Below are 25880 nucleotides of genomic sequence, written 5' to 3'. Positions count from 1 at the left end.
GGCACTGGCCTTGGGCGGGGGCGGGATCCCAAACGTGGCCCCTTCGAGGCAGAGCTTGTGGGAAGGGCTGGGGCTCAGGAAATGCCGGGGTCGGTCAGGGACCAGAGGACATGGCTCCCCCAGGAATCCATGCTTCTGGAGGAAACCTGAGCTCCCAGGCAGCTCCGGGAGTGCAGCAAGGCCACGGCCTTTCCCGGCGGACAGCGGACGGCGGACGGCTTTGGCGAGCAGAGGACTGTGTTGGTAACAGCGATGCCGGCTGGGAATCAGCACCAAAGCAAGACCCTGGAACAGCGTCTTCCCCTCAGCACACGTTTTTATTTCCGGCTCTATGGGAACAGCCGTCATCGCAGAAGACCCAAAAGGACAAATGTGTGAAAGAGGAAAGCACCGCCCACATCCACCCTGCCATCCCACTGCCCGGAGACGGTGGCTCACACTGTGGCGTGTTTGCCTTACGTGGTTTCTCCAGGCTTTTCCTTCCCCCACCCCGAGGGCTATTCGCTCAGCAAAGTCCTTCTTCGGGGAGCGAAGGGCAGCGTGAGCGCGGGCCCGGCCCTGGGTCCGAGCCCTGACCGGGAGGATTCTCCGGGTCTCCCGAGCGGGCCTCCGGCGTGCTGTCCAGGCGGGCGAGCCAGGAGGCCGTCTCCGAGCCAGGCGGGCGGTCAGGAGCAGCAGCCAGCTTTCTTCGGCGGCCTCTCGGGGGCCACCTCCACCAGGGCGCCCTTCAGCAGGTCCTCCTGCCTCTTGAGTGACCTGCACGACCACCCAGGCATCAGCCGCGCTCTCGGCTCCCCGGGGTGCAGCTGGGGGGCAGGAGAGCTGGGCCCTGAGCCGCCCCTCTCCTCCCTGCTCTGCCCGCCCTTCACGCCACCGGCACCAGAAAAACGGGCCGCACAGACGGTGGGTTCCGTCTCTTTTCTGGCGTTCTGTCCAGCCTGCTATGTGCCAGGCCCGGTGCCAGGGCCTCCGATGTGACCGTGAAGCCAGCGTGTGCTGGCTTGGGGCAGCGAGGGAGGCAGAGGAGACAGTGGGTCAGGACCCAGGAGAGCGAAGCACCCAGAGGACTTCACACCAGGCCCAGGGGGTGAGGGAGGAGGGAGGAGGGAGAAGGGAGGAGGGAGGAGGGAGGAGGGAGGAGGGAGGAGGGAGGAGGGAGGAGGAAGGCAGTGTCTGGGCTGGGGGGAGGGAGGAGGGAGGAGGGAGGAGGGAGGAGGGAGGCAGTGTCTGGGCTGGGGGGGAGGGAGGAGGGAGGAGGGAGGAGGGAGGAGGGAGGCAGTGTCTGGGCTGGGGGGGAGGGAGGAGGGAGGAGGGAGGGAGGCAGTGTCTGGGCTGAGACCCAGCAGCGGACCAAAGTTTGCCAGCAGAAAAAGGGGTAGGACCCCTCCGTGTGAAGAGAGAGCTTGGGGGTGGGGAAGGTAAAAGATGCCCGTTCGAGTTCATTCACTCATTTGTTCATTCATTCATTCATTCATTCACAGCATGTTTACAGCCGATCACTGATGTTTCTATCTCTCTCCCCCGCTCCCTTCCTCTCTGAAATCAATAAAAATATGTTTAAAAACAACAGCACGATATATATTCACTATGTTCTGGGCCCTTTGCTAAATCACAGGGCGGAGGGCGGAGTGGCCGAGGAAGCCGTGGGGGCAGCGGGCTCAGGTTCGGGGGGCTCCCGTCCTAAAGCACAGGGGAGCCGGGAGCAGTTTCTGCCAGAGGAGAGCGTGGCTGACGGCTTACAGACGAGCCAGTCTCTGCCGTCACTTCACAGAGAAGGAGCCTGAGGTCAGCAGGTCTGATCCTCCTGCTCTGACTCTTCATTCGGTTATTGAGCACCTAGTGTTTGCCCGGTCCCAGGGGGAGGGGGAGGGGCCGAACAAAACAGACAGAGCCGTGTCCCCAGGATCTACAGCCTGGGGCCAGGAGGAGGCAGCTGGCAGCAGGAAAACAGACGAATAATTATAAATTGTACCCCAACGCTTTGAAGGACAGAGACTTGAGATCCCGCATAGTTGGGGGAGGAGGTGGTCAGGGAGGCCCTCTGAGGGGCTGAAGCTTAGTGTGTGCACGCGCGTGTGCCTGCGTGTGCACACAAGTGTGCATTTGTGTACATACGTGCGTGTGTGTGTGTGTGTGTGTGTGTGTGTGTGATGCAGGATGTTGTGAGGCATAGCACTGTATTATAAATCCTGCAGGAGTCACTAGAGGGCTGGGAACACTTGGCCATGAGTAAACTGAGGCTCCGAGCCCAGACGGGTGGTGGAATGGGCTGGTGGAACTGGCAGCTCTCCACACTGGGCAGCCCTGCGGCTTCCTGGATGCTTGTCCTCCAAGCCGGGGGCTCAGGGTGGGGGGCGGGCACTCACCTGGCCAGGCTCACCATGGGCTCCAGGATGTTGTGGCCCAGGGCCGCGCTGCACTCCCCGAAGGACAGCCCCAGCTCCTGCGGGCAGACAGACGGGTGGGTGCCGGAGGGTGTGGGGGGGAGAGACCTGGGGTCCGGCAGGCAGCCCGCCACCACGGCCCGGCCCGGACAGAGTCCCGCCAGCAGGTCCCGAGGCCGGCCACGGGGCGAGGCAGCCCATCTCCGCGTGGCCCAAGTCCCCAGCCTCGCCCCTCGCCCGCCGCCCCTGCCCCCGGCGGGGCCGTGTCAGTGCCACCCTGGGAACACCGTGTCCTGGCCTGGAGAAATGTCTGCGATGCTTTTAAACCATTCGTTATGTTGTTCGTTTCAATCGTATTTAATTGGGGGGAATATTAGGAAAGACAGCATTAAAAAAGTACACAATATAAACCACTCCTGTTGGCATATATATTTCCATTGTTTTATATAACCCTTTAATGGGAGGGGGGGAGGGTCTAGACGCCGCTTAGCCATTAGATTAAGCCGAGGAAACTGCTGTTTTATAGGCTCCAAGCACTCAGATGCCAGCAGCCTCATGGGGTGGACCCGATCTGTGCCCAGCTCTGCAGCTGCTCTTCCGACTTCACATTCCTCCGCACCGTCCCCGTTCCCCAGGCGGGGTTCCCCAGGCCAGCGCGGCCTCTCACGGGAACCCCACGATCTAACTACCCCGCTGCCCGGTGCCTTCCTTATAAACACGTCTGCGTAAACATGTCTGATTACACACTGTGCATGGGGCTCCGTCACGCTATTCCCAGGGACTGTTATTTATGCTGCTTTTAGGGTAAATGGCTGGAGGAGGAATTACTGTGTCACAGGGATGAGCTACTGCTTTCAGAGGAAACATCCCGCCCCGCAGGCGCCACCGCGACGAGCTCAGGGCGGCGGCGAGAGGAGAGCGAGGGCAGGGCTGGGGCAGAGGTGGGGCAAGGAGTGGCTCCTTTTTATTTTCCTATTTTCTCGTTACTATTCTCCAGATGTTTCGTCAGCTTCTACTCATAAATAAATAGTAACCGCGGCCTGGTGACGGGGCCTTTGATGTTAATCTTCCTGGGGAAGAATCTGAGTCTTAAAATAGATTAAATTAGAAGGAATGTTATGCTAATGAGAGGCCAGAGATAAAATTAGGGTTCGATCGGGGAATTTTAAGTGAAGCTTTTAAAACCTTTTTGCTCTGAGGCTATTTTTGACGTAGGTCGGGACACCGGGTGGGGGTCTGCGGACTCAGCAGTGAGGCTCCATGCCGGGCCCGCCGTCACTCAGGTCTGGGCCTGAGGCTGGGGGGGGGGGGGGGGAGGGAGGCAGAGGTGCAGGCTGCTGCCCACGCTGACCTGGCCTTTGGCCGGGCAGGGGCAGAAATGACCCATGGGTCCTTCTCTTTAAAAAAATTAAAAAATTTTAATTGATTTCAGAGAGGAAGGGAGAGGGATGGAGGGAGGGATGGAGGAAGAGAGAGAGAGAGAAAAAGAGAGAGAGAGAGAGAGAGAGAGAGAGAGAGAGAGAGAGAGAGAGGAACTTCAATGATGAGAGAGAACCATTGACTGGCTGCCTCCTGCACGCTCCACTGGGGATCAAGCCTGCAACCCGGGCATGTGCCTTGATTGGGAATCAAGATGATCAACCACTGAGCCACGCCGGCCGGGCCAGGGGCCCTTCCTGGATGCCCAGGCGAGGGGGACTTTTTCACTGTCCCCCAGGGAGGGGTCTGCCTGGTCCAGGCCGGGAGAGGCCGACACGCAGGGCTCACCTGGGCCAGCTGCTGCCCCACCTCAGTGGACACCTGCCGCTCCTCCTCACAGTCCATCTTGTTTCCCAAGAGAAGGATGGCCACTCCGTCAAGCCCCGAGTCCTGCACACAGAGCACATTCCCTCAGCACACCCGCCAGTGCCTGCTGTGTGCCAGGCCCCGGCAGACCTGGCCCTGGCCTCCAGGAAGCTGGCAGCGTGCCTCCTGCCCCCACAGACACCGCCTTTCCTGTCACCTCCCTCCACAGCCTCCCCACCTGGACATCCCCTCCCATCTGCCGTGAGGCTGCCTCCTCTCTGCCTGCAAACATGCCAACCTCAAAGCCCCCTCCCCCAGGAAGCCTTCATGGATTGATCCTGCCCAGGCCCCTCTCTGCCTGCCTGGGCGCAGCCACCCAGTGCTGGCTGACACAGGGTGTCTTGGTTCTTTTCCTAATTGTTTCATGGAGAGCAATAATAACAGCTTTTATTCACAGAGTGCTGGCTATCTACGGGGAGCTGTGCTGAGAGCAATGGTATCCGTGAGCTTCATTAGTCCAGGAGAGAAGCGGGGAAAGGGAGTTCGGAGAGGCTGTCACTGACTTGGGGTGGGATAGATGGGCCGGTCTGACCCCAGAGCCCAGCTGCCTTTGTATATGACCTTATCTCACTCCTTTTGCACCTCTTCCACTAGGAACTTCTAGAAAGAAGACCCCGTGTCTTATTTCACATGCCTCTGCTGTGCTAGCACACGCTGCAGAATTTCAGCAGCTATGTGCCCACTAAGCACACGGGGAAAGACCGAGGGATGTGTGGACAGAGGAAGTGCCGCCTCGAGTGGCACCAGAACTGCCTCATCCCCAGGGGTTAAGAAGACATCAAGCCGAAACCGGTTTGGCTCAGTGGATAGAGCGTCGGCCTGCGGACGGAAGGGTCCCAGGTTCGATTCCGGACAGGGGCATGTGCCTTGGTTGCGGGCACATCCCCGGTGGGGGTGGGTGCAGGAGGCAGCTGGTCAATGTTTCTCTCTCATCGATGTTTCTAGTGCTCTATCCCTCTCCCTTCCTCTCTATAAAAAAAATCAATAAAATATATTTTAAAATTAAAAAAAAGAAGTGCTCGTAGGACAGAGGGAGACGTTTGTTTTGGAGGCTGTGCTGCGAGGTTGTGGCTCCCGGGTACCACTCCCAGGCCACCCAGTCACAGGCCCGCGGGGAGCGGTGGCCCCTGCATGTCTGTGGTACCGTCTGCCATCCCGGGGGAGGGCAGAGCGGGCAGGACACAAGTTCCCTCCTGACCGCGGGCCCCGGGCCGGCCTCCGCCGCGGCCTGCTCACCCGGAGACAGTCCAGCCAGTAGTGCACGTGGGCGAAGCTCTCCTGGGACGTGACATCATACATGAGCACCACGCCATCGGCCTTCCGGAGCAGCTGCCGCGTCATGCTGTGGTACCTGCCGGGGGTCCGTGTGAGCCGGCCTGCGGGGCCGGCCCAGGCCCCGGCCGCTCCATCGCCACCGAGGGAGGGTTAGCGTTCCCTGCTTCTCGTTGCTTCCCACGACAGTGTGCATGTGCCTGCCTTCTCACGCTGTGGTCATTGGCGAACAGGTGACCGTTCTCATGGCTCAGATGGCCAAAGGGACGGAAGGGCCACCATGGAAAGTCTCCCCCGCCGCTCTGCAGCCTCCCGACCCCCTCCCCAGCGGCAGCCGGAGCCACCAGCTTCTTAAATGTTTCCCTAGAGGTGCTTCGTGCATATTCCTAAATGTGCATGCACACACGTATCTGTGCACGTGTACACGCACCGGCCCTCGGCCCTCGTTCACACAGGCACGGAGTAAAGCACTCGCACCTCATGGTCAGTAACCCCGGCCGTGTTTTTCTAGCCAGAGAAGGCCTCGGAGGAGTTTCCCTGGGGGCCACAGTGAGGGCCTCGGTGCTTTTGTGGCTTCTATCGTGTGGGCAGACCCCCGCCCGCCTCACTGGCCGCCAGCCGCGCCATGCTCTGGGTGGTGGCCAGTGCTTTGCGAGGTAAACGCTGCTGTGAACAGCCTCGGACCCTTTGATGTCAGCATCTGAGTCACCAGAGTTTCTAGATGGAAACCTCTGGGTAGCGAGCAGTGCTTTCAAGTCTGATCACTGTTTCACCACCTCCCCGCACCCCCCCGGCAAGTGAACGGCCAGCGTTTGCAGGACAGGGACCTGAGGGCCCAGCTGGTGTGTCCTCACAGAAGCCCCACCAAGCCAGGGGCCTCGGGCCTCCCTGTCTTCTCCACCAGGCTCTCCCCGGCCCCCCGACTCCCCGGCCCCCGACTCTCCTCCCCAGCCCCGACTCCCCGGGGTGATGTCTCTTTGGCCCACATTGGCCTCCTCAGGGCGGGGCCTTCCTGCCCCCCCCTCCGGCACCCAGGCTCAGCTCAGGCCACTGTGGAGGGGGGACAGGGCCTACCTCTCCTGGCCAGCCGTGTCCCAGAGCTGCAGCGCGTAGTACTTGTTGTCCACCAGCAGGTTTTTGACCCGAAAATCCACTCCTAGGGCACACAGAGAGGGTTCGTTACTCTCAAGTCACCACCCAGGATGGCCAGCCCAGGCCGGGCCAAGTGCCCCACCCTGCCCCAGGGGACAGGAACCGGTGGCACTGCTTCCCTCTGCTCCCCAAACCCATCCACACTCAAGGGCCCAGGTCTCCCTGGAAGCTTCCCCGCCCTCCCGCCCTCCCAACCCTGGGGCTCACTGCCCTGCTGCTCTCCGTGCCGACACAGGGAACCTCGCATTATTTTTATCTCTGTGAGCCCAGCCATTGCACTCCTTAGTCCACTCAGGAAAACCCGTTTCATTGTTTTATTTTAAAACTGGAGGGGGGTCCCTCAGCCCGGCCTCCCCCTCTCATAGCCTGGGAGCCCTCAGGGGAAGGCCATGACCCCATCACACCTCCTCTGCTGCTGCCACTGCCAGCAACGCAAGCCTCGGCCTGCCAGCCCTGGTTACCTGAGCCTCGGGCGGGCCTGTGCACTTGGGGGCTGAGCACAACCATCTTTGAGGGGGTGGCAGTCAATTAGCATATTCTCTCTTTATTAGATAGGATACTCATTTCATATCCCAGTTACAGCATGCATCCTCCCTCCTACCAGACAGCCAGGGGTGACTGGTGGGCTGTGGGTTGTCCGCCCTCAGCCCCTGTACCTGCTGTGTGACCTCAGGAAGTCACCTCACCTCTCTGAGCCTCCCTTCCTCATCACACCTGCAGGGCGGCGGGGAAGAGTAAATGTCTATGGCCAAGGGTTAGCCCAGTTCCTGGGAGGGGGAGGTGCTTCTGGTCCCTCTGAACCCCAGCCCGTTGAATTTCACAGCCCCATCCCTGCCTGAGGTCATGGCTCCAGACCTTTTCTGGAAAGATGGAGGTAAGGGAAATCTGGGGGAAGTTTGGGATCTTTGGGGTGCAACTTCCTGCCAACCCTACTTCCCAAAGGAAAGCAGGTGGGGTGGGGGATGATGGAGAGGGCTTCTTTTATTTATTTATTATTAATTTATTTTTTTTTTTTGTTAATCCTCACCTGAGGATATTTTTCCCATTGATTTTTAGAGAGAGTGGAAGGGAAGGGGAGAGACAGAGAGGGAGAGAGAAACATCAATGTGAGAGACACACATTGATTAGCTGCCTCCCACATGCACCCCGACCAGGGTCGAGGATCAAGCCTGCTACCAAGGTATGAGCCCTTGACCAGAATTGAAAAGACCGTGGGCTGACGCTCTATTCACTGAGCCAAATCGGCTAAGCCAGTGGCCGGCAAACTCAATAATCAACGGAGCCAAATATCAATAGTACAAAGACTGAAATTTCTTTCAAGAGCCAAATGTTTTAAACTTAAACTATATAGGTAGGTACATTGTTATTAACTTAATCAGGGTACTCCTAAGCTGGCCTTTGCTAAAAACTCAAGGGGCCAAAGAGCCACATATGTTTGCTGACCACTGAGTTTGCCGACCACTGAGGCATCAATCTGTGTTTTTCTTGATTCAATTTCTTGGAAGCCTCTTAGCACGTGATAATGGGGGGAGAGTCGGTTATTAGATGGGGGGGAAGGGAGCAGGGCCTGTTGTAAGATGCCTGGTGCACTGGCTTAGTCCCCTAGTCGGCAAACTGCGGTTCGCAAGCCACATGCGGCTCTTTGGCCCCTTGAGTGTGGCTCTTCCACAAAATACCACGGCCTGGGCAAGTCTATGTTGAAGAAGTGGCATTAGAAGAAGTTTAAGTTTAAAAAATTTGGCTCTCAGAAGAAATTACAATCGTTGTGCTGTTGGTATTTGCTCTGTGGACTGATGACTTTGCCGACCACTGCCTTAGGAGGTTACCAGGGTGTCCCTGCAGGCCAGCCATCGGTCCCCATCCCCAGGACACTGCATCGCTCCCTGCTCCGGGGGGGATTGGTAAGCAGAGAAAAGCCGGGGCCTCGCCCTGGGCCCCTCTTGCATGTGGGCTGTCATCATCCTCGCGTCCCGGTCACGTGACCCTGACTGACACAAAGATGGGCTCCCTCCCTCTTCATCCCGAGGGTCCACACCCTGGCCTCCGTGGGCCTTCCACACTCCGTGGCCACACAGCCCGGTCCTCCGGGGAGAAGAAGCTTTGTGCCTCGGCACGTCTCACTGGCAGGAGCCGCTGAATGAGACCATCTCAAATACTCACACTAACAACAATGCAAATAACTAGTGTGGATCAGCACTAGGTGCCAGGCGTGATTCTCAGAGCTTGGTGCATACTAAGGGCTCATCCTTACAACCGCTCTAGCAAGCCGGCACCCCTGTTGTGCCCATTATGCAGATGAGGGTTTGGGGGCTCAGGGGGCTTAAGTCACTTGTGGCTAGTAAGTGGCAGCACAAGATACGAACTCAGGCACCCAGCTTCCCGGAGTGCCACAAGTGCCTTCTGTGTAAAACATTCAACGTGCCCAAGGCAACGCCCCCAGAGCCTGGCTGACCGGCAGGGGCTGGTCCTGACCACATGCAACCTGGGTGACCCTGCAGGGCCCTGCCTTCCCCCCAGCCATGTGGGTGGGACCCTCTTGCTTTCACCGTCCATCAGCGCTGGCACCTAAATTGCAGGGTGCTTTGTTGATGTGGCACATTAAAAGCTAATCAGATCAAAGCAAATTACCTGTAATTAGAGAGGATTAGTAAAATGGTACGAGTATCCCCTATAGGTTATCTAGAGCAGGGCCTGGGCCAGGACAGACTGCAGCTCCCCAGGGTGCTCGCTCCGGCCTGCTCTTGCTCCTGCTCAGCTCGCTGGCCAGGGCCCTGGGCCTCCCCCTCTCCCCCTACACCCCCCCAGGATGGGCGCTCACCCACTGTGGCTGTCAGCCCCGAGGCGAAGGTGTTCTGGTGCAGCAGGTGCAAGAAGGAGGTTTTGCCCACGTTGGAGTCTCCCAGGAAGATGACGTGGAAGATGTGATCGGGGTCGGCTGGAGACTCGCTGCCCGTGCGGACCCCGGGGGCGAGGGTCAGCCCAGCGCCCCCGGAGCCTGCTCCTGGGTCTTCAGGCCGGTCCTCTGCCCGAGGAGCCCGGGGCTGTGGGGGGCCTTGTTCGCCCTCCGCGGTGGGTGGCGGCCCGGGTTGGGCTTGAAGCGCAGCCTCGGAGCTGGGCAGGGTGCTGGGCAGGGTGTTCTCGGGCGGCTGGGGCCCTGCCCCACCCTCGGGCTGAGCACCCCGAGGGGGAGAGTCCCTTGGAGGGGATGGTCTTCCAGGAGCAGGGCCTTCGGCCTCAGCCGGAGCCTGCGCTGTGTCAGCTGGGAGAGGGGCGGGCAGGGAGCGTGGCTGGGGGAGTTCTGAGCGCCCATTCCTCAGGCCCCCAGCCTCAGCCGGCAGCTCTGAACTGAGGCCTCGCCTGCGTCGGCCCCCCTGTTTCCTCTCCTCCCTGGGCTCCTCCTCCAGACTCTGCTGTGGGGGGGCAGGCGGCCCGCCTGGCTGGGCCTGGCCAGGAGCTTCCCTCAGCCCCGCAGGACAGCCCTCCAGCACTTCCGGGCCCAGCTCACCCTGCGGTGCCACCCCCTGTGTGGGAACCTCAGCCTCACCTCCCAGACCATCTGAGGGCTCAGACAGGGGAACCTCAGCCTGTCTGAAAGAGGGTAACCTCAAAGAGGGTAACTGCTCTAGAAGGGTAACCTCAGCCACATCCCTCAGACCCTCTGAGGGCTGAGCCACATACCCCACACCCTCCAGACCCTCTAAGGGCTCAGTCACACCCCACAGACCCTCTGAGGGCTCAGCCACACCCCTCAGACCCTCTGAGGGCTCAGCCACACCCTCCAGACCCTTTGAGGGCTCAGATCGGGGAACCTCACCCTCCAGACTCTCTGAGGGCTCAGACAGGGTAACCTCAGCCACATACCCCAGAACCCCTGAGGGGTCAGCCACACCCTCAAGACCCTCTGAGGGGTCAGCCACACCCTCCAGACCCTCTGAGGCCTCACCCACATACCCCAGATCCTCTGAGGGCTCAGCCACACCCCCCAGACCCTCTGAGGGCTCAGACAGGGGAACATCACCCTGTCTGAAAGAGGGTAACCTCAAAGAGGGTAACTGCTCAAAGAGGGTAACCTCAGCCACATCCCTCAGACCCTCTGAGGGCTCAGCCACACCCTCCAGACCATCTGAGGGCTCAGCCACACCCTCCAGACCTTCTGAGGGCTCAGTCACACCCTCCAGACCCTCTGAGGGCTCAGCCACACCCTCCAGACCCTCTGAGGGCTCAGATAGGGGAGCCTCACCCTGTCTGAAAGAGGGTAACCTCCAAGAGGGTAACTCCTCTAGCAGGGTAACCTCAGCCACACACCCCAAACCCTCTGAGGCCTCAGCCACACCCTCCAGACCCTCTGAGGGCTCAGCCACACCCTCCAGACTCTCTGAGGGCTCAGACAGGGTAACCTCAGCCACACCCTCCATACCCCCTGAGGGGTCAGCCACACCCCCCAGACCCTCTGAGGGCTCAGACAGGGGAACCTCACCCTCCAGACTCTCTGAAGGCTCAGCCACACCCTCCAGACTCTCTGAAGGCTCAGCCACACCCTCCAGACCCTCTGAGGGCTCAGACAGGGGAACATCACCCTGTCTGAAAGAGGGTAACCTCAAAGAGGGTAACTGCTCTAGAAGGGTAACCTCAGTCACATCCCCCAGACCCTCTGAGGCCTCAGCCACACCCTCCAGACCATCTGAGGGCTCAGCCACTCCCTCCAGACTCTCTGAGGGCTCAGACAGGGTAACCTCACCCTGTCTGAAAGAGGGTAACCTCCAAGAGGGTAACTCCTCTAGCAGGGTAACCTCAGCCACACACCCCAAACCCTCTGAGGCCTCAGCCACACCCTCCAGACCCTCTGAGGGCTCAGCCACACCCTCCAGACTCTCTGAGGGCTCAGACAGGGTAACCTCAGCCACACCCTCCAGACCTTCTGAGGGCTCAGACAGGGGAACCTCACCCTGTCTGAAAGAGGGTAACCTCAAAGAGGGTAACTGCTCTAGAAGGGTAACCTCAGCCACACCCCCCAAACCCTCTGAGGGCTCAGCCACACCCTCCAGACCCTCTGAGGGCTCAGACAGGGGAACCTCACCCTCCAGACCCTCTGAGGGCTCAGCCACACCCCCCAGACCCTCTGAGGGCTCAGACAGGGGAACCTCACCCTGTCTGAAAGAGGGTAACCTCAAAGAGGGTAACTGCTCTAAGAGGGTAACCTCAACCACATCCCTCAGACCCTCTGAGGGCTCAGCCACACCCTCCAGACCCTCTGAGGGCTCAGCCACACCCCTCAGACTCTCTGAGGGCTCAGTCACACCCTCCAGACCCTCTGAGGGCTCAGCCACATCCTCCAGACCCTCTAAGGGCTCAGTCACACCCCACAGACCCTCTGAGGGCTCAGACACACACCCCAGACCCTCTGAGGGCTCAGACAGGGGAACCTCACCCCCAAGACCCTCTGAGGGCTCAGCCACACCCTCCAGACCCCCTGAGGGCTCAGCCACACCCCCCAGACCCTCTGAGGGCTCAGACAGGAGAACCTCACCCTGTCTGAAAGAGGGTAACCTCAAAGAGGGTAACTGCTCAAAGAGGGTAACCTCAGCCACATCCCCCAGACCCTCTGAGGGCTCAGCCACACCCTCCAGACTCTCTGAGGGCTCAGACAGGGTAACCTCAGCCACATACCCCAGAACCCCTGAGGGGTCAGCCACACCCTCAAGACCCTCTGAGGGCTCAGCCACACCCTCCAGACCCTCTGAGGCCTCAGCCACATACCCCAGACCCTCTGAGGGCTCAGCCACACCCTCCAGACCCCCTGAGGGCTCAGCCTCACCCCCCAGACCTCCTGAGGGCTCAGACAGGGGAACCTCACCCTGTCTGAAAGAGGGTAACCTCAAAGAGGGTAACTGCTCAAAGAGGGTAATCTCAACCACATCCCTCAGACCCTCTGAGGGCTCAGACACACCCCCCAGACCCTTTGAGGGCTCAGCCACACCCCCCAGACCCTCTGAGGGCTCAGCCACACCCTCCAGACCCTTTGAGGGCTCAGATAGGGGAACCTCACCCTGTCTGAAAGAAGGTAACCTCAAAGAGGGTAACTGCTCTAAGAGGGTAACCTCAGCCACACCCTCCAGACCCTCTGAGGGCTCAGCCACACCCTCCAGACCCCCTGAGGGCTCAGACAAGGGGGCCTCAGCCTCACCCTCCCAGCTCTGGGAGGACACAGCCGGGAGGACTCTGGCCCCTCTGGGCTCCAGTCCCGGGGTGGAGCCCGCAGTCTGAGGGTCCTGGAGCAGGGCCTCCCTCTGCCTGGGCAGCTTGGCTGGGACAGGCCCGGTCCAGGAGTCCCTGTGCTCTGGGTCTGACGCCTGGGAGAGTGTGCTGGGCCCAGCCGGGGCCCAGGCAGGGGGAGCCGTCCCCTGGGGAGGGGGGCTGTCCCCCCGAGGAACAAGCACTTTGAGTGCCGCTGCCACCAGGCGCCCGGACCCCCCCGCCGGAGCCTCGGGGAGAAGTGGCCCCCCAAAGAAGTGGCTCTCGGGGCCGGGCCCCGGCTCTTCCGGAGGGAGCTCGCTGCGCGGCTCCGCGGGCCGCCCTGCACTGCCGCCCTGCCCACCTGCGTCCTCTCCGCTCCCCTCCTCGGGCCCGGCAGCCGGCCCCGGGGGGCTCCTGGGGGCCGCATCGGGGTCTGGAGACGGCTCCCGGCCAGACAGCAGGCGGTGCTGCTCTGAGATGGAGATCTGCCTGACCACCCGGGGGGTCTGGGGGGCGGAGGGGGCGGTCGGGGTGGCGGGCGGGCTCCACAGGAGCTGCGGGGTCCTGTGCCAGGGGCTGTTGAAGCCGCTCAGGAGCTGGTCCCAGTCGTCATTGTCCCCGAACAGTCCCGGCAGGGGCGCCTCCTCGGCGGAGGCTGCCTGAGGGTCCGGAGCCACCTCCTCACCTGCTCTGGGCGCGCTGGAAAGGGGGGCTCCGGTCAGGGGGGCAGGTACCGCACCCCAGCCTTGCCTGGGCCCTCACCTCATTGATGCCTCAGTTGCACACAAGACCTATGAGTAGGTGTGAATGTGCGTGTATGTACGTGTGTGAGTGTGTATGAGTGCATGTGTGAGTGAATGTGAGTGTATGAGTGTGTGTGAATATGTTAGTGTGTGTGCGAGTGAGTGTGTTTATGAGTGCATGTGTGATTGTATATCAATGTATGAGTGTGTGTGAATATGTTAGTGCGTGTGCGAGCGAGTGAGTGTGAGTGTGTATGTTAGTGTGAGTTTATGTATGTGTGAGAGTGTGTTTGAGTGTGTGTATGTGTATGAGTATGTGTGAATGTCTATTAGTGTGCGTGAGTGTGCATGAGTGTGTGTAAGTGCATTTGTGTGTGTGAGTGTGTGTGTGAGAGTGTATGAGTATGTGTGTGAGAGTGTGAATGTGTGTTTGAGTGAGTGTGTATGAGTATGTGTGTGTATGAGTGTGTGTGAGTGAGTGTGTGTGAGTGTGTGTATGAGTGTGTAAGTGAGTGTGAGTGTGTGTGTGAGTGAGTGTGTGTCTGAATCCCAGGTGTGGCGTTGGGCACTGACTTTCCTGCCTGCCCTTCAGTTTCCTCGTCTGGAAATGGACTTGACAATCCGCCTGGCAGTGGCTTTGTGAGGGGCCGTGTGCTGGGGTGACAGCCAGAGGACAGCCCCCCTCCTCCAGGAGCCCTGGTCCCAACCCCCCCTCCACCCCGCCGGGGGCAGCCACTTGCCTCGGCTCCGCCTCCACCTGCCAGGACACGCGGCTCCTGGCGAAGCTCAGGTGGCCCCGGGTGGCCTGCAGCTGCCCCTGCACCTGCTCCAGCCGCGCGGCCAGGTCCCGCTGGGCCTCCCGCAGCTGCTGCTTCTCGGAGCCGGCCTCCCGCTGGGCGCTGCTCAGGCGCCTGAGCTCGGCCTCCAGCTGCAGGAGGGGACAGAGGGGGCAGTGAGGGACAGCCAGCTGCCCTCCAGGTCAAACGGCAGCCCCCCAAGGCCATGGGGGCACAGGCTCCAGGTCCCCAGGGCCCGGCTTAAAGCAGGACTGGAGGGGTGACCGCTCCTTCCCAACGGGCCCCATGCCCTCCCAGCGGAGGGACGTGTAAATGCCGGGTGGAGGGGCCACAGGGAGCTGCAGGAACACGCTGCCTGAGGCCACACCTCCCTCTGTCTGCAGGGAGCTCCGGGGCCCACAGCCAGTCCCACGGAGAGCAGCTTGTCCCGCAGTGGGAGGCAAAGCCCTCCAGTGGCCCCGGGCCCTGCAAAGACACCCCCACAACCCTGTTACATCTCTGACCTCCCCTCCCCCTGCCACCCCACCCCCACCCCCGTCCCAGCCACGGGTCTCCTTGCTGTGCCTTAAACATCCACAGCACGTGCCTACCTCAGGGCCTTTGCACTCTCCATTCCCTCTGCCCAGCTGCTCTTCTCCGTCATCGCATGGCCCACCCTCCCCTTCTCCAGGCCTTTACTCCAACGTCTTCTTCGACCAAACCCCTCTGTCCCCCGGCCCTGCTTTATTTATCCTCCTCCGCACTTTCGTTATCTGACCTGTTACGGATTTTCCTGGCTGGTTTTATCCTCCGTCTCCCTGGCTAGACAATGACTCCGCGGGCAGAGGCTTTTGTCTGCCGTGGTCCTCAGAGCCTAGACCTGCCTGGCAGGTCCGGGTGCCTCCTAACTGGCTGTTGGGGGAGGGATGAAGGGCCTGGGGCAGAGCTTCGGGGGGCAGAGCACCATGGCCCCGCGTGCAAGTCCGGCCTTCTCCCTGCTGCCTCGGGGGCACTGGGGCACCAGCAGGCGGCGGGGCAGCCAGGCGGCGGGGCAGCCAGGCGGCGGGGCAGCCAGGCGGCGGGGCAGCCAGGCGGCGGGGAGAGCAGCCGAAGGGATGCGGGAGCCCGTCACCACCGCTGTGAGTTACTTCGGGCGGCGGTTGGGAGTTGGAGGAAGAGACTGGGAGTAGGGAGGGGGACAGGGGGCAGGGTCTCAGACCAAAGACTCAGCCACAAGGAGACGGGAGTGGCCACCGGCTGCCGGCCCGGGGTCAGGGCAGCAGGTCCTGTGCCCGGAGCCAGGTCAGACTCAGAGGCAGGAATAGCCATGATGGGTAAAGCTCCGGGCACGTCACAGCCGTTTTCTAAGAACCGAGCCCCACTTCTCTGCGGAGGAAACCAAGGCTCAGGGAGGTTAGAAACCTGCCAAAGTGGCTCAGCTGCCCTCGGAGATGGAGACGGAGCTGGATGCCAGCGGCGAGGCCTGGGTTTGCCCTGCATTTCCTCTCCGCAGCGCTTTCCATTTATTGCCTCCTAGTGGCCCGGTGCACGAAATTCATGCACAGGGAGGTGTCCGTCAGCCCATCCTGCACCCTCTCCAATCTGGGATCCCTCAGGGGATGTCTGACCCTAAACCAGCAGTCGGACATCCCTCTCGAAATCCAGGACCGCTGGCTCCTAACTGCTCACCTGCCTGCCTGCCTGATCACCCCTAACCACTCTGCTTGCTGGCCTGCTCACCCCCAACTGCCCCCCTGCCTACCTGATTGCCCCCAACTGCCCCTCTGCCAGCCTGCTCACCCCCAACTGCCCCCCTGCCAGCCCGCTTGCCCCCAACTGCCCCCCCTGCCGGCCTGATAGCCTTCAGCTGCCTCCCCACCCCCTCCAACCCACCAGCCTGCCTCAGCCCCACCACATGGCTTTGTCCAGAAGGATGTCTGGAAGGTCTCCTGGTCTAATTAGCATATTGCCCTTTTACACAACCAGCCTGGGAGATGCAATAGATGTGGCCAGTCCCATTGCACAGGTGGAGAAACTTAGGCCGGGCGAGCAGTGATTTCCTCAGATTTGCTTTGGAACCACAGGGAACCTTGTGGCTCCTGTCCCGGTGCTCCCACGGCCCTACCTGGCCTGACCTCAGAAAAGGGCCCGCCACGCCTTCCCAGGGGGCCGCTCTCCGAGGAGGCGGGGTGCCAGTCTGAATGCTCAGAGACGGCCTGGCCGCGCACTCACCTCCCTCTGGCCCTCCGCCAGCCGCTGCGCCTCCCGCTCCTTGGCCTCCAGGACCTCCTGCATCTGGGAGCTGAGGGCCAGGTCCCGGGACTCACTCTGCGGAGAGAGAGGCCTCAGGCCCTGGGCCTGGCTCACCGCCACCCAGGCCGGGGCGCGGGGTCCCCGCAGAAGGGGTCTCGGCCTAGATTGTGGCAGCAAGGAAACCGAGGCCCCGGAAGTGGGACCGGCCCCAGGGGACAAAGCGAGGCCCATACTCCTCACCCCATCTCCCGGTCAGGCGTGTGAGAGGACCCACCCCGGCCGCCTCCTGCTGCCCCACACCGGCCGGCGCCGGCCCAGCGTCTGGGCCAGCAGAGGGGTCCGGCCGGGGAGGGCAGGCCGCCAGGAGCCCACCTTGGCCTGCAGCTGCTGCTTCTGCCGGCCGATCTGCTGCTCCATCTCCTCGTACAGCCGCTGGACCTCGCGCTGGTGGTCAGAGTCCCGCCTGGAGGGGGGGAGGGGGCCGGGCAGCGCCTCAGTGCCCCGGGGCCCTGCTGCTGCCAGAGGACCTGGCTTGGAGTCCATCTACTGCTCACCTCGCTTGGGCAGGGACCCCTGACCCTCCTTACCCTGGAAACGGTTATCCCAGTAGCAGCCCCTGGCCCACGCACCCCTGACACTGGTCATGCTGGTCCCAACACCTGACTCCTGTAGCCATCACCAAGCTATTGGTCCCCTGGGCCTGTCACATGGTCCCCATCATTTCACACCCTGTCCCCACATCCCTCTGTCCCCACACCCCTCTGTCCCCCACACCCCTCTATCCCCATCCCCCTGCTTCCATAGCTCAGATCCCCGTAGAGCTGTGCCCATGCCAACCCCAGGGCCGCCCCATGCAATGCCACCTACGTGAGTGGCAGTCCTGGCATTGGCTGCCATGGGGCCCTGCACCAAGAAGCACGTGGCATCCCACTCTCACCAAAGGCCGACTCTGTCCTCCCAGCCCCCGAAGCCAGCCCCATCCCAGCTTCCGGGCCCTGCCTGGCCTTGGCCTCCATCTCCTGCCGCCGAGGGGATCCCGTTAGGATTCAGCGAACACGTGAAGAGCTCCCACTGCGTGCACCCACTCACTTCCTCAGGGTCAGCTCCAGAGACTCCTTGTCGGCCCGGGCCTCCTGCAGGCGGCTGGTCATCTGCGCCAGGAAGCCCTCCAGGTTGCCCGCCAGCTGGGGCTCCTGCTGCCTCAGCTTCCCCCACAGCTGCCAGATCTCCTGCCTGGGAGGGGGAGCCAGAGCTGAGACATGGGGGGGGGGCAGGAAGCAGAGGGGCCCCGTTCTCCACATGAATGGCAGCACTCCAGGAGACCGGGCGCCTGGGCTGCAAAATCTATTGACCCCTGTGGGTGCCACCAAACGCCACGCCCTCCGGGAGCCTCTCCCAGGCGTGCCCTCTCCCTTCTTGTTTTTAATCCTCCCCAAGGATATTTTCCCATTGAGTTTGAGACAGAGTGGAAGGGAGGGAAAAGGAGAGGGAGGGACAGCGAGAGAAACATCGATGGGAGAGAGACACGTCGATGGGTTGCCTCCCACACACACCCCAACCTGGGGCTAGGATCAAGCCTGCACCTGAGTTAGCGTCCTTGACCGAAATCTAACCCGGGACCCATCAGTCCGCGGGTTGACGCTCTAGCCACTGAGCCACACTGGTGAGGGCTGCCCTCTCCCTTCTTGAACCCCCAGAGTACCTTGGTTCTCTGTGGTTTGGGGATTAACTGTGGGGAGGGGGACTTGGGAGCCCGACGGCCCAGGGCCTCAGCTGCCTTCTCGCTTCCCCCGCTCCCCAGCTGTGTGATCTTGGGCAAGGGCCATGCCCTCTCTGGGCTTCTTTGTAAAATAAGGAGGCTGGTACCTGCCCAGCAAGTTCTCCAGAGCATGAGACACGCCCAGTGAGAGCATGGCTGGGGCCTGGCCCGGACTGGCACCTGACCCGGGTGCCTTCGCATGGACTTCACTGAGCTGTGAGGACGGTGCCAGAGCGAGAGCAGGCCGAGCGCCAAGGAGGTGACTGGCTCCCCACCACGCCTGGCCCTGCAGCCTGTGCCCCACACCCCACCCGGCCTGCCCCACCCGGGGCCTGCCCTCTGAGAGCTCGTTCCCACAGCCCTGTGGGCCGCGACCCCCTGCCGCTCTGACCCCCAGGGGCAGATGGGGTGTGAGGGAGATGGGGTGTGCGGGAGGGGCCCTTTTAGGCAGGGCCCCCCTTCTCTGAGCACAAGTAACCCAAGAGCCCAGAACCAGAGCCAATTTGGGGGAAATGCCGTCTGTCTCCAAATCTCCCGCCCTGCACCGTCCTAACCCTCTTTGGGGGTTAAGAAAGGCACCCTCAGAGATCAAGACCAGCAGGGAAGGATGGTCCCCCTTCTCGGGGGAGAAGGGGTGGGGGGGCAGGGGAAAGATCTGGCCCAGGGAGGGGAGGTGTGATGTCCCCCACCCTTGGGGGGCTGCCCCAGCCCAGTAACCCTCCGGAGGAGGGATTCTAGGGCAGGACAGAGCAGGGCGGGGGCGGGGCCCGGGCCTGGGGCGCCTCCCGAGCAGGCATCTCCACAGGGCTGTATCTCTCCCCAACAGCTGCTCACTCTGCAGCCCGGGAAGCCGAGGCCAGGGTTAGGCCACTTGCCCCAAGTCACACAGCTAACAAGTGGCCAAACCAGAATTCGCACCCAGCTCTCCACACTGTGTCCACTTCCACACGGTGTCCAGTGAGGCCTGGCCTACACGGACTGGCAGTGCCCGCCCCCCGCCCCCCAGCCCTCCTCCGCACAGGGCCTTACTCAGGAAGGGAGTGGCCGCCCCCCAGCTGCTCCATGAAGGCAAGGAACGCCTCCTTCTCCTCCGCGTCCGCCTCCTCCAGCGCCGGGAAGCTGGTGGCCGCAGATCCCCGCTTGGATGACAGCGGCCTCCTCCCGCGGACCCTCTGCGTGCTCGGGCTGGAGCCGAAGATGCTCTCTGTGCGGCAGAGGGGGCAGGAGGGGGGGAGTGGGCTGGGCTCAGCCCCTGACCCCTGACCCCTGACCCCTGGCCTTGCCCTGCTCCAGCCCAGGGGGAAGTAGCTGTATCCGTTGTGGTCACATTTATGCTGGGCCATGTTCATGCATGCCTCATGTCAGCCTAGGAAGGCTACGGGCGGCAGCCCTGTGCCTGTTTTACAGGTGAACAGGCGAGGCCCAGAGAGGCCTAGAGTCGCTGGAAATTACACAGCCGCTCCATGGTGGCCAACACATCCTTCGTTCACCCAGGATATTTACTGAGCACAGAATATTTGTGTGCTGAGGACAAAAATGGCCCAAATCCTTGTCCTAGTAGAACTGAATTGTAGTGAGTGCTGAAAAGGACACATTTTCTGAAAAGTAAATTTGCTAAGTGAGCTAATGGAATGAACAGGACAAATTCCGCTAAGAGATGGGTGGCGACTCTAGAGCGAGTGGGTAGGCGTGCCCTGAGGACGTGTCTTTAGGACCGAGATGAGAACGGCAAGAAGGAACATGCCCTGTGCCTTCCTGGGGAGGCTGATTCCAGGCAGAGAGAACAGCACGTGCAAAGGTCCTGTGGTGGGAAACAGACTGGCACACTGGAGGAGCGAGTGGCACTGAGTGAGCCAAGAGGCTGGCAGAGCCTGGCTGTGCTGCCCTGGGGGCCCGGGCAGGGGTGCAGACTGAGCTGCACAGGCAGCGGCGGTCCCTGGGGCGCTGGGCAGGACTGGATACTGACAGGAAGATGGCCGGGGGGTGGGGGGGGGTGCATGGACAACAATGTTCCCTCTGCCCCCACCCCCCGATTCCAGACCCCAACCCCCTCCCCCATCCCAGCTTCCCCATCACCAGAGCCAGACACCCACCTCCTGGGCAGCCCGGACCTACAAATGCAGATCCCTGGCCTCCCGCTCTGTTTCCTGCCAGAGACCAGCAAACTGGGAACCCCGGGTGGCCCCGCATTAATGTGAGGCCAGCTGGGCTGGGCAGGGGCTCAGAGGACATCACACTCCCCTCCCTGGGCCAGGTCTTCCCCCGCTCCCGCCACCCCCTCCCCCGGAGAAGGGGGCATCGTTCCCTGCCGGTCTGGTCTCTTTAGGTCCGTTGGGGCCTGGCTGAGAAGCAGGGTGGAAGCAGCCCAGCTCAGTGAGGACTAAACCCTTCGCTGCTCCCTGGGCCCTAATGCCATCACCAGCCCGGCCGTGAGCGTCACCAGCCCGGCCGTGAGCGTCCTCAGAGGGAAACAAGCCTGTGGCCTCAAGAGTGGGGGGCGCTTAACTTCTCGCTCAAGGGAAGCCTTCTGCTGGGGAGAAGACAGGGAGGCATCAGAGAACAGGCCTGGCAGCCCAGAGAAGGGGGATGCGGAGGGGGTCCCCCAGCCGAGAACGGCTCTGGCCGGTGGGAGAGGAAGCCACCCAATCGATCTCCGGGGCTAGAGTCCTAAGGCTCAAACCGCCTGCCTTCCCCCGGGCTGAGGGTCCTCATCTCCAGTCCCCAGGACTGTCTTCCACCCCTGAGCTCTCTCTCGGGTGCTGTGAGGGCCCCTGGTTGCTAAGGTGTCACCGTGGCCTTTCCGTCAGCCCAGCCTGGCCCGTGCTGGGCTCACGGCAGGGACGCCTGCCCGCGGCCGGCCCCCGGCGCCTCCCCCTGGGACAGACATACTGAGCCCGGAGCTGAACTCTTCCAGGGAGAGCCGTCCCTTCCGCTCCAGGTCCACCCAGTCAAAGATCATCTCCGGCTCCTCCTCGCTGCCCAGGAAGCTGAGCTTGGCCGCCTGCAAGGAGGGGGGAGATTGGGTGCTGTTCCCACTGGGCCACCCCCACCTGCCCTCTCCCCAGTTCTGGAGTCCCACGGCCCGCCTGAGCCAGGGCCTGCCCGAGGCTCCGGACCCGGACCCTGGCCCAGACGGCCTCGGCAGAGCCCTGAGCTCCTCCACACCTTCTCCCATCCCCCCTCCTACGTCAGCATTTGCCTGTCCCCAGTCTCTCCCTTAAGGGCCCCAATAAAGGACAGTCGGGAATCCGCCCCAGATGGTGTTGATCGGTGTCCAAAAATTAACCTGGAACTTGGCAATAAGTCCCCGAGGTGGACAGCACGCTCCTCAGGGCCAAAGCCGCCGAGCATCTAGACCAGGGATGGACAGACTTGGTCGCAGGGAGCTGACGAAAGGGCCCAGACTAGAGAGAGTCACAGGTTCACGTGTAGGTTTCGTCCGAGAGAGACGTGAGTGATTTCTGTCCAAAGGAACCGGTAACCCCAAGGATGTATGGCCATCAGGCATTCACCAGCTTTTAAAGCTCTAACTCAGCATTTCTCACATTTCTTTGTTAAATTACCTAGCTTTTTAAATGCTCTTTCAACCATTCATAGCCGCTCTCCATTAATGATTTAAATGAAATCTGTGGTGATCCATCTTATCGTTGCCGAAGGGCCCTGAGTCTGCCTTTCGGGAGGGTATGTCTGGACCGTCTGGGAGGTCCCGTGAGGATGCCCAGTGGACTCGCTGTCAGAACCACGGAAGCTGCTTTGCTGGGGAATGACAGGCACCTCTGGGCGCTGGGAGGGCAGCCTGGGTGTGTCTGAGCTTTAAGCTCGCCGACTCGGTGTCTCTGGGGTCCTTCTTGCTGACTGTGTTTTCATGTTGGTGGCAGCCACGGTGGGAGAGTGGAGGGGGAGACCACAGGAAGTCGGATTTGCCCATCTTTGTTGGAGGTGGGCGTGTTTGCTCTTCTACGTGTGACCGCCCGCCACTTAGTTACGAGTTGTGCCCCCACTGGGAGGGAGAGCAGCTTTTTGAGACCTGGACTGGTGAGTCTTTCTGTCTCTGTGCTGGCCTTTTTTTTTTTTTTTTTTTTTTTTTTTTTTTAATATATTTTATTGATTTTTTACAGAGAGGAAGAGAGAGGGATAGAGAGCCAGAAACATCAATGAGAGAGAATCATTGATCAGCTGCCTCTTGCACACACCCCCACTGGGGATGTGCCCGCAACCAAGGTACATGCCCTGGACCAGAATCGAACCTGGGACCTTTCAGTCCACAGGCCGATGCTCTAGCCACTGAGCCAAACCGGTTTCGGCTCTGCTGGCTTTTGACCCATGGCTGGAGTTGCAAAAATAGTCAGAGTCACTCTATGTTTGTGTGCCTACACGTCTGTAATCAGAGGCCTTAGCTCTCAGTGTGGATGTGAAATAACTTCCTACTTCTGGAGGTATTGACAGCTTCGAGTCCCAGGGTCCGTATTGATTGGTTTGTAGAGACAACTAAGTGCCTACATAAATCTGACGTTTTCCGAAGTCAGAGGAAATAAAGAAACCCAATTTCTATGCTTTATAAGTACTCAGCTTTTTTTAAAAAAGTTCCCCATACAAGAAGTTGTTAGCTCAGAAAACTCTTAAGGATCCAGGTTCAATCATTAAGGTGAATCTTTGGACAAATGAGATTAGTTTTAAAATCTGGGTTACAAGAGACTGATCATAGTTATCTGTGTTTTCTCTGATTTATATTAAATACAATACAAGTATACATTTTATTTTTTACTAGAGGCCTGTTGCAGGAAGGTTCCTGCAAGAATAGGGCTTCCTGCGGCCGGCCTGTGAGAAGCGGAGAAGGGAGCAAAGCCCACTCCCTTCTCCGCTGCCTCCCTCCCTCCCTTCCCTGCTGCCTCACTCCCTCCTGCAGCCCTCGGCTTCCTTCCACACTGTCTTCAGTCTTGGCTCCGTGCCTGTGTATGCAAATTAACCTCCACATTTGTATGGTTAATTTGCATAGTCTCTCCTGATTGGCTGGTGGGCATGTTCCAGTCATTTTGCATGTTTCTCTTTTATTAGTGTAGATAAGGCCTTGATATAGGTTGTTGGTTTTTTTTTGTGAAGAAACTAGTTCATCTGGATGTCCTGCACTTCTTATTTTTGTCTTTCTGATCAAATAAGCTAACATTATCTGTACATAACGTTTAGGATTATAAAAAATGTTAGAATTGTACACCTGAAACCCATATAATTTTATTAACCAATGTCACCTAATAAACTTAATAAAAAATAAAAATAAACAAGTACATGCCCTGGCCAGGGTGGCTTGGTTGGTTTACCATTGTCACATGCACTGAAAGATCACCGGTTTGATTCCTGGCCAGGGAACATCCCTAGGTTGTACATTAGTTCCCTGATTGGGGTGCATGCAGGAGGCAACCAATCAATGTTTCTCTCTCCCTCTCCCTTCCTCTCTCTTTAAAATAAAATAAAAAATACATTTAAAAATTAAACAAATAAACAAGTACATAAAAAAGGAAATATATTAAATAGAAAAAAATTAAGCCCTAGTTGTGCACTCTGAAGAAAAAAAGTATAACAATGTAAATTTGTGTTCAACTAAATTGATTAGTTATTCTAACAAATTTTATATCAACTGTACTTATGTTTTCCTGTAGTATGTCATTTCAAACATAATTTCCAAGATCTTTAGTAACATGAAAAACTTGAATTAATACTAAATTAATTAAGAACATATGTAATACTGAAAGTTTAATTGCTAAGCATCATCTTAAGTTTGTGTCTTTTTGCTTCTTCCTTTTATGTGCTGGAGAGCAGCTGTACTTTGGGCCGTGTTAAAGAGTGAATCCATTTTGACACTTCAGATAGTTGTGCAAGAGAAAGCAGGGACCAGGTCGCTATTTGTACATCTACATTCAGAGCAACAGTATTCACAATAGCTTAAAGACGGAAGCAACCCAGGGGCAAATGGTACAAGAAATGTGGTAGATACATACAACGGGACATCATTCAGCCTTAAAAGGGAAGAAAACTCCGCCATGTGCTACAACAGGAATGAACCTGTGGACAAACACTGTCTGCACCCACGTTCATGAGGGAGCTGCAGCAGCCAGATCACAGCGATAGAAGTAGAATTGGGGAGGGAGGAGACTAGCAGTCAGTGTTTAATGGGCCAAGTTTCCTCGGGGGGAGAAGCAGTGTTTCTGGAGAGAGGTGGTGGTGGCGATTGCACAACAATGCGAATTACTTAATACCACCGAGATGGCAAGTTTTACGTTAGGTATATTTTATCACAATTTTTTTTAAGTTGTGCAAGGGACATGTGTGACTGCAGAAAGCTGTGTTAGATGTCCTTGTGAGCTCTGCTAGTCCCCAAAAATAAGACATCCTCCGAAAATAAGACCTAGTGCATGGAAAGATAAGGCATCCCCTGAAAATAAGACCTAGCACAACTTTGGGAGAAAAAATTAATATAAGACACCGTCTTATTTTCGGGGAAACAGGGTACTTACCCCCAGTTCACTCTGAGGTCAATTACTTTGGTTAAAAGCTGCAGTCACTACAGTGTCTGAGTCTATGCTAGGAACAGAGTGACAGAGACATCCACTGTGTCTGCACAGAACACGGGGTGTGTTTTTGTCCTGAAGAGATGAAGGAAGTGGTTTTTGTCTTAACGTGTCCGGTTGTTCCAGAACATGAAAAAATATAAAGGCCACAGCCTGAATGGATAGAGTCACAGAAGGTTTACTGAACGGGAGGGAATCTTTTTGCCTTGATTTATAATACCCGACTCTGAAAATAAGCTATGAAATAGGTTAACATTTTGCCAAATTCGCCTCAGTTTTGATGGTTTTAAAAATATATATATATATTATTGATTTTTTTTTACAGAGAGGAAGGGAGAAAGAGCGTTAGAAACATCGATGAGAGAGAAACATCGATCAGCTGCCTCCTGCACACCTCCTATTGGGGATGTGCCCGCAACCAACGTACATGCCCTTGACCGGAATAGAACCTGGGACCCTTCAGTCATAAGGCTGACGCTCTATCCACTGAGCCAAACCTGTCAGGGCTTGATGGGTTTTAAAATAAATTAAGTCCTAGCCAGTTTGGCTCAGTGGATAGAGCATCGGCCTGCAGATGGAAAGGTCCGGAGTTCAATTCCGATCAAGGGCACATGCTCTTGCAGACTCAATCCCCAGTCGGGAGCACTCAGGAAGCAATCAATAGATGATTCTCTCTCATCATTGATGTTTCTATCTCTCTCCCTCTCCCTTCATCTCTGAAATCAATAAAAATATATTAAAAATAAGTAAATAAATAAACAAATTGTGAAACTCCCTTGTGTTATATCAATGCAAAACGAGAGCTGGGCTCCATCTCTGTTAAAATGACAAGCTGGTTTCAGAGCCCTTAGCCAGTGTCAGAGACAGGCTGCTCTTCATCCTGTGTGAGCTGCCCAGAT

General features: G+C 58.8%; 1 protein-coding gene across 6 annotated transcripts in view; it reads right to left on the bottom strand.

The window, feature by feature from the left end:
* Positions 1-611: 611 nt before the first annotated feature.
* RAB44 (RAB44, member RAS oncogene family) overlaps positions 612-25880 on the bottom strand; it is a 33601-nt gene continuing 8332 nt past the window's right edge. Inside the window, exons 3-15 of one of the 6 annotated variants that reach the window (XM_084890057.1) lie at positions 21308-21419; positions 19448-19622; positions 17749-17892; positions 17032-17122; positions 16639-16734; positions 14371-14558; positions 12018-13586; positions 9472-11804; positions 6576-6657; positions 5466-5580; positions 4152-4253; positions 2367-2443; positions 612-756 (exon numbers count right to left, since the gene is read on the bottom strand). In XM_084890057.1, the coding sequence (XP_084746183.1) occupies positions 666-756; positions 2367-2443; positions 4152-4253; positions 5466-5580; positions 6576-6657; positions 9472-11804; positions 12018-13586; positions 14371-14558; positions 16639-16734; positions 17032-17122; positions 17749-17892; positions 19448-19622; positions 21308-21419 (5175 nt within the window). In that variant the 3' untranslated portion in view covers positions 612-665. Of the gene's footprint in view, positions 757-2366; positions 2444-4151; positions 4254-5465; positions 5581-6575; positions 6658-9471; positions 13587-14370; positions 14559-16638; positions 16735-17031; positions 17123-17748; positions 17893-19447; positions 19623-21307; positions 21420-25880 lie in introns of those variants that run through there. The other 5 variants (XM_084890058.1, XM_084890059.1, XM_084890061.1 and 2 more) reach the window with 5 other exon arrangements.

This window comes from Pipistrellus hanaki (assembly GCF_964339955.1).
Source record: "Pipistrellus hanaki genome assembly, chromosome: 7".
NCBI classification, from domain to species: domain Eukaryota; kingdom Metazoa; phylum Chordata; class Mammalia; order Chiroptera; family Vespertilionidae; genus Pipistrellus; species Pipistrellus hanaki.
This window is presented reverse-complemented; position numbering and strand designations above follow the sequence as displayed.